We start from the raw sequence: 6,247 nt of genomic DNA, 5'->3' as shown, positions 1-6,247 counted from the left end.
AAAAATTATCACTAATGCATCCACTATTTCTGGGGCTACTTCCTTAAGTACTCTGGGATGCAGCCTCTCTGGCCCTGGGGATTTATCGGCCTTTAATCCATTCAATTTACCTAACACCACTTTTCGGCTAGTCTGGATTTCACTCAGTTCCTCCATCTCATTTGACCCCCGGTCCCCTGCTATTTCCGGAAGATTAATTAAGTCTTCCTTAGTGAAGACAGAACCAAAGTAGTTATTCAATTGGTCTGCCATGTCCATGTTCCCCATGATCAATTCACCTGTTTCTGACTGCAAGGGGCCTACATTTGTTTTAACTAATCTAACTTTGTTTAACTAACACACCCGGAATAAAAATCCAGGCAGGTCAAGGGGAGAATGTACAAACTCCGCACAGACAGCACCCGTAGTCAGGATTGAGCCAGGGTCTCTGGCGGTGAGGCAGCAACTGTGCCACTGCGCCATTGTGCCACGCAGAATTACATAACAGTTTCATCCGCCATAAACGCACCCAATATGTGGTAGTAATGTCCTGTTTGCCACCTTGTTGACCCTCTGTGTTCCCCTCCTGCAGGGTTTAGGAGCCGTTGCTGTGGACAGAGAGACGGGGACGTGAGCAGCCATTGAGGGTGGCCAGGGTGCCGGTGAGCCCCCCCCCCCCCCCCCCATCTGCTCGGTGTGCGGGCTGAGCTCCGAGGAGCTGAGCTTCGATGGAGGACCACATGACGGGACACAACAAGGAGAAGCGTTATGGGTGCGACGTGTGTGGCAAGGCCTACCAGAAGCCGAGCCGGCTGGAGGCCCACCGGCGGGTGCACACGGGAGAACGCCCCTTCGACTGCTCGGAGTGTGGCATGAGCTTCACCCGCTCGAGCAAGCTGCTGAAGCACCAGCATACCCACAGTGGCGATCACCCCTACACCTGTATAGACTGCGGAGAGGGCTTCACCCGCTCCAGCACGCTGCTGAAGCACCAGCATATCCACAGCGACGAGCGCCCCTACACCTGTGCCCAGTGTGGCAAGAGCTTCACCCGCTCCAGCAACCTGCTGAGGCACCAGCGCACCCACACTGGCGAGCGCCCCTACACCTGCGCCCAGTGCGGCAAGGGCTTCACCCGGTCCAGTCACCTGCTGGAGCACCAGCGCACCCACACCGGCGAGCGCCCCTTCACCTGCGCCCAGTGCGGCAAGGGCTTCACCCAGTCCAGCAGCCTGCTGGAGCACCAGCGCACCCACACCGGCGAGCGCCCCTACACCTGCGCCCAGTGCGGCAAGGGCTTCACCCAGTCCAGTCACCTGCTGGAGCACCAGCGCACCCACACCGGCGAGCGCCCCTACACCTGCGCCCAGTGCGGCAAGGGCTTCACCCGCTCCTCCAAGCTGCTGTACCACCAGCGGGTGCACGCCGTGACCGTCCCATCCCCAGCCCGGTGTGTGGAGAGCGCTTTGCCACGGCCTCCCATGCCCTGTCTCACCAGCGCGTGCACACCAGTGGCCAGCCCTACGACTGCCCGTACTGTGGTGAGGAGTTTGACAGCTCGCGGGGGTTGCGGCAGCACCGGCGGGCCCACGCCAGCGAGCAGCTGCTCCCACTGTGACAAGAGAGCACGGGGGCTGCGGGAGCACCAGCGGATACACACCAGAGAGAGACCCTTTGTGTGCGCTGAGTGTTCAAGGGTTTCACCCGCATGTCCAGCCTGTGGCAGCACCGGCGTACCCACAGCGGTGAGCGTCCCTACACCTGCCCGTCCTGTGGTAAGGGCTTCACCCGCCTTGACCACCTGCTGGCACACCGCCACGTGGATGGATAGGCGTTGTTTAGGTAAACACAAAATGCTGGAAGGAATGGGTAACGTTTCTGGTCGTTTCTTCAGTCACCCATTCGATCTCTCCAGAGATGCTGCCTGTCCCGCAGAGTTACTCCGGCACATTGTGTCTTTTTTGTAAACCAGCATCTGCAGTTGCTTGTTTTTAAACCATTCTGGTTAACCATCTCTGCGCCTTCCCCAAAGCCTCCACATCAGTCCTGTAATGGAGTGACCAGAACTGTATGCAATACTCCAAATGCTATCTGACCAATGTCCCTTAAAGCTGCACATATACATTCCTCTCACCCCTCTCCCTCCACTCTCTCCACCCACCTCTACACAAATTCTCTCCACTCCACCCTCTCGTGCCCCCCTCCTCTCTCTCTCACACACTCCCTCTGTCGCTCCCTGTCTTCCACACACACCCTCTCTCTGTCCTCTCTCTCTCACACACAGACACACTGTCTGTCTTGTTCTCTCTCACATAGATAAATGTGAGGTTATCCGCTTTGGTGGCAAAAACAAGGGGGCAGATTATTATCTCAATGTGATTAGGTTAGGTAAGGGGGAGGTGGCCTTCACAACAAGAGGATTTCAGTATAGGAGTAAAGAGGTTCTTCTGCAGATGTTTTGGGCTCTGGTAAGATCACATCTGGAGTATTGTGTACAGTTTTGGTCTCCTAATTTGAGGAAGAACATGCTGTGATTGAGGCAGTGCAGCGTAGGTTCACGAGATTGATCCCTGGGATGGCGGGACTGTCATACAATACAATACAATGCAATACAATTTATTTGTTGTCATTTGAACCTCATTGAGGTTCAAACGAAATTTGATTTCTGCAGTCATACACACAAGTAAAAGAACCAAGACACAACACAATTTACACAAACATCCATAACAGCGCATCTCCTCCTCGCAAAGTCTTATCTCTCCCCTGCACTCCCCATTCTCCTCGCGATGTCAGAGTCAAAGCCTCCGGCGGGCGATGGTCAATAAAGCCACGCCGGGCGATGATGTAAGGGCCCCGCTCCAGGTACTCTTCAATCCCGCAACTCGGGCGGGTGAAGTCCCCGTTGCGGAAGCCCTGAAAAACGGTCTCCCAGCAGGGACCCGCGGGCTCCCGGTGTTACTGTCCACCAGACCTGCGGTAAGCCTCCGAATCTCCGGGGTCGGGTCGCAGCCGTGCGCCACCACAGCTCATCCCGCTCCGAACTCGGCCAGCTCCACGATGGTAAGTAGGTCCTCAGGCTCCGCGACTGGATCCCCAGGTCGTTCCGGTTGAAGGCCACTCCACGGTGCTCGGCCCCAAAGACAACGGAGACCCGACAGAGAAAAGGTCGGCTTCTCCTTACAGGGAAAATATTTTAAAAGTATCCCCACTCCACGCCCCCCACACACATACCCAGATAAAAATAAAATAAAAACTACATTCAAACGAGACAAAAAATAATAAAAAGACAGACAGACAGCAGAGGCCGCTGCGACGTGTGTGGCGCGTGCCCACCCAATATGAGGAAAGATTGAAAAGATTATGCTTGTGTTCACTGGTGTAGAAACATATAACATTATAAAATGACTGGACAAGCTAGATGCAGGAAAAATGTTCCCAATGTTGGGCGAGTCCAGAACCAGGGTCCACAGTCTTAGAATAAAGGGGAGGCCATTTAAGACTGAGGTGAGAAAAAAAAACCGTTTTCACCCAGAGTTGTGAATTTGTGGAGTTCTCTGCCACAGAGGGCAGTGGAGACCAAATCACTGGATGGGTTTAAGAGTTAGATAGAGCTCGGGGCTAGTGGAATCAAGGCATATGGGGAGAAAGCAGGCACAGGTTATTGATTGGAGATGATTAGCCATGATCACAATGAATGGCGGTGATGGCTCAAAGTGCCGAATGCCTTCCTCCTGCACCTATTTTCTATGTTATCCACACACACCCTCTCTTTGTCCCTCTCTCTCACATGCACACACACTCCCTCTCTTGTTCTCTCACACACACACCCTCTTTCTTCACACACACTTCCTCTCACACAAGCACCGCTCTCTTGCTGTCTCTCACACAACCTCTCCCTTGCTCTCGCGCACACACCCTCTCTCTTGCTTTCTCTCACACACTCACTCTCTCTCACACACACTCCCTCTATCTTGCTCTCACACACTCACTCCAGCTCGCTCACACACACTCCCTCTCTCACACACTCCCTCTCTCACACTCACTCCCTCTCTCACACACTCACTCCAGCTCTCTCACACACACTCCCTCTCTCACACACTCACTCTCTCACACACTCCCTCTCTCACACACACTCCCTCTCTCACACACTCACTCTCACTCTCTCTCTCACACACACTCTCTCTCACTCACTCTCCCTCTCTCACACACTCCCTCTCTCACACACTCACTCACTCACACACTCCCTCTCTCACACACTCCCTCTCTCACACACTCACTCCCTCTCTCACACACACACTCCCTCTCTCACACACACACTCTCTCACACACACTCCCTCTCTCACACACTCTCTCTCTCACACACTCACTCTCTCACACACACTCACTCTCTCACACACTCCCTCTCTCACACACTCCCTCTCTCACACACTCCCTCTCTCACACACTCACTCCAGCTCTCTCACACACACTCCCTCTCTCACACACTCACTCTCTCTCACACACTCCCTCTCTCACACACTCCCTCTCTCACACACTCCCTCACACACTCACTCCAGCTCGCTCACACACACTCCCTCACACACACATTGCCTCTCTCTCACACACACACACCCTCTATCTTGCTCACACACGCACACATGCCGAACACCTCCGCTCGGTTCGCAATAACCAACCTGATCTGGTGGTTCAGCACTTCAACTCACCCTCCCATTCCGTAATCCGACCTTTCTGTCCTGGGCCTCCATGGCCAGAGTGAGGACCACTGTAAATTGGAGGAGCAGTACCTCACATTTTGCTTGGGCAGATTGCACCCCAGCAGTATGAACTGTATGAACATTGACTTCTCTAATGTCAGATGGCCCGTACTTTCTCCTCCCCTTCTCAGCTCTTCCTCAGCCCACTGGCTCCACCTCTTCCTTTCTTCTTCCCGCCCCACCCTCAAATCAGTCTGAAGAAGGGTTTTGACCTGAAAGGTTGTCTATTTCCTTTGCTCCATAGATGCTGCCTCACCCGCTGAATTTCTCCAGCATTTTTGTCTACCTTCAATTTTCCAGCATCTGCTGTTCTTTCTTCGGCATTTTAAAGTTTTTTTTAAAGCAAGTTTTAACGCATTATGTAACAAATAAAGCAAGTTTATGCTGACCTCACTGTGAAAGAGTTTAATTTGGTCAGGTTTGGTTCGTAAATTAAAAATGGAGATTTGCTGTAAAACAGAAAGCAGTCAAATTTAAAATAGAATTTTCCCAGCAGAATAAAATCTGGGAAAATCATGGAAGCTTGGTTTATAATAATCATTGAAACAATGTATTAACATAGAGATGTATTGTTTGGGCACAGCACCATATTGGATATCTGTCTGAATGTTATCTCTTAACCTATAAACCTAAATCCAGGGTCCTAATAGTTATCCTTTCAAAGACAACATACTTCAACCCCAGAGCACAGATGGTTGTATTACACATCACATAGTTAGAATACAATTAACTATGTATTATAAACCTGAAAAATATGAATTTGCTTTATTCTTGCAAAATCTACAAAGATTTTTAAGCTGATTCCAATCACACACCTCCTATCTCCAATAACACAGGGGTCGTATAAATGTCACACTTGATAAATGATAATTGCTTCTTGGCTAGCTCACACACCCTCCCCCTCTCTTATCTCCAGGGGATAGAATTCCAAACTCATCCTTGGGCCTCTTTATGACTCCTCACCAACAGCATTACAGATCAAATAAAATGTTACAGCTGCAGGCACCACTATCACTATCTCAGAGTATAGCCACCTCCGTTTTTATAAACATAATAAATCCAACATACAAAGGTCACATAACCCTCACCCGGACACCATTCACTTCACATATGTCTTATCTCTTGTCTCAACATGAGTATAATTAAACGTGGCGAACTTAATACAGAATCCATTATTATTCCAGCCTTGTTGTCTTGGACATATAAACAGTCATAAATCCTGAGCCATGTCATTACAACACTTCACAAGAATGTGACATCGAGAAAGAGCAAAGGGCCTGTGACCTGAGAACGGGCCCGACTGACAAACTACCTTTTAAAAATTAACTTATTTTCAATACAAGATACATTTAATATAAAATACACTATATATATACAGGTGCGTCGAGATGGGGCTCCTAAGGGACCGTGTCAGGAACCTGGAACAGCAACTCGATGACCTCTGTCTGCTCAGGGAGAGCGAGGAGGTCATAGAAAGGAGTTACAGGGAGGTGGTCACTCCAAGACCACGGGAG

At 50.8% G+C, this 6,247-nt stretch overlaps 1 protein-coding gene across 1 annotated transcript; it reads left to right on the top strand.

Moving 5' to 3' along the window:
- The first annotated feature begins 546 nt into the window (after positions 1 to 546).
- LOC129694542 (zinc finger protein 501-like) lies at positions 547 to 3,232 on the top strand. The gene has a single exon (XM_055631269.1). The coding sequence runs from the start codon at positions 708 to 710 to the stop codon at positions 1,944 to 1,946; it is 1,239 nt and encodes a 412-aa protein (XP_055487244.1). The 5' UTR covers positions 547 to 707; the 3' UTR covers positions 1,947 to 3,232.
- Positions 3,233 to 6,247: the final 3,015 nt, after the last annotated feature.

This window comes from Leucoraja erinacea, unplaced genomic scaffold, assembly GCF_028641065.1.
Source record: "Leucoraja erinacea ecotype New England unplaced genomic scaffold, Leri_hhj_1 Leri_702S, whole genome shotgun sequence".
Lineage (NCBI taxonomy): Eukaryota > Metazoa > Chordata > Chondrichthyes > Rajiformes > Rajidae > Leucoraja > Leucoraja erinaceus.
The sequence above is the reverse complement of the archived record's forward strand: the minus strand, read 5'-3'. Positions and strand labels throughout refer to the sequence as shown.

What these genes read in the sequence shown, in the direction of transcription:
- LOC129694542 (XM_055631269.1), top strand. Translation starts at nt 708, where the DNA reads ATGGAGGACCACATGACGGGACACAACAAGGAGAAGCGTTATGGGTGC.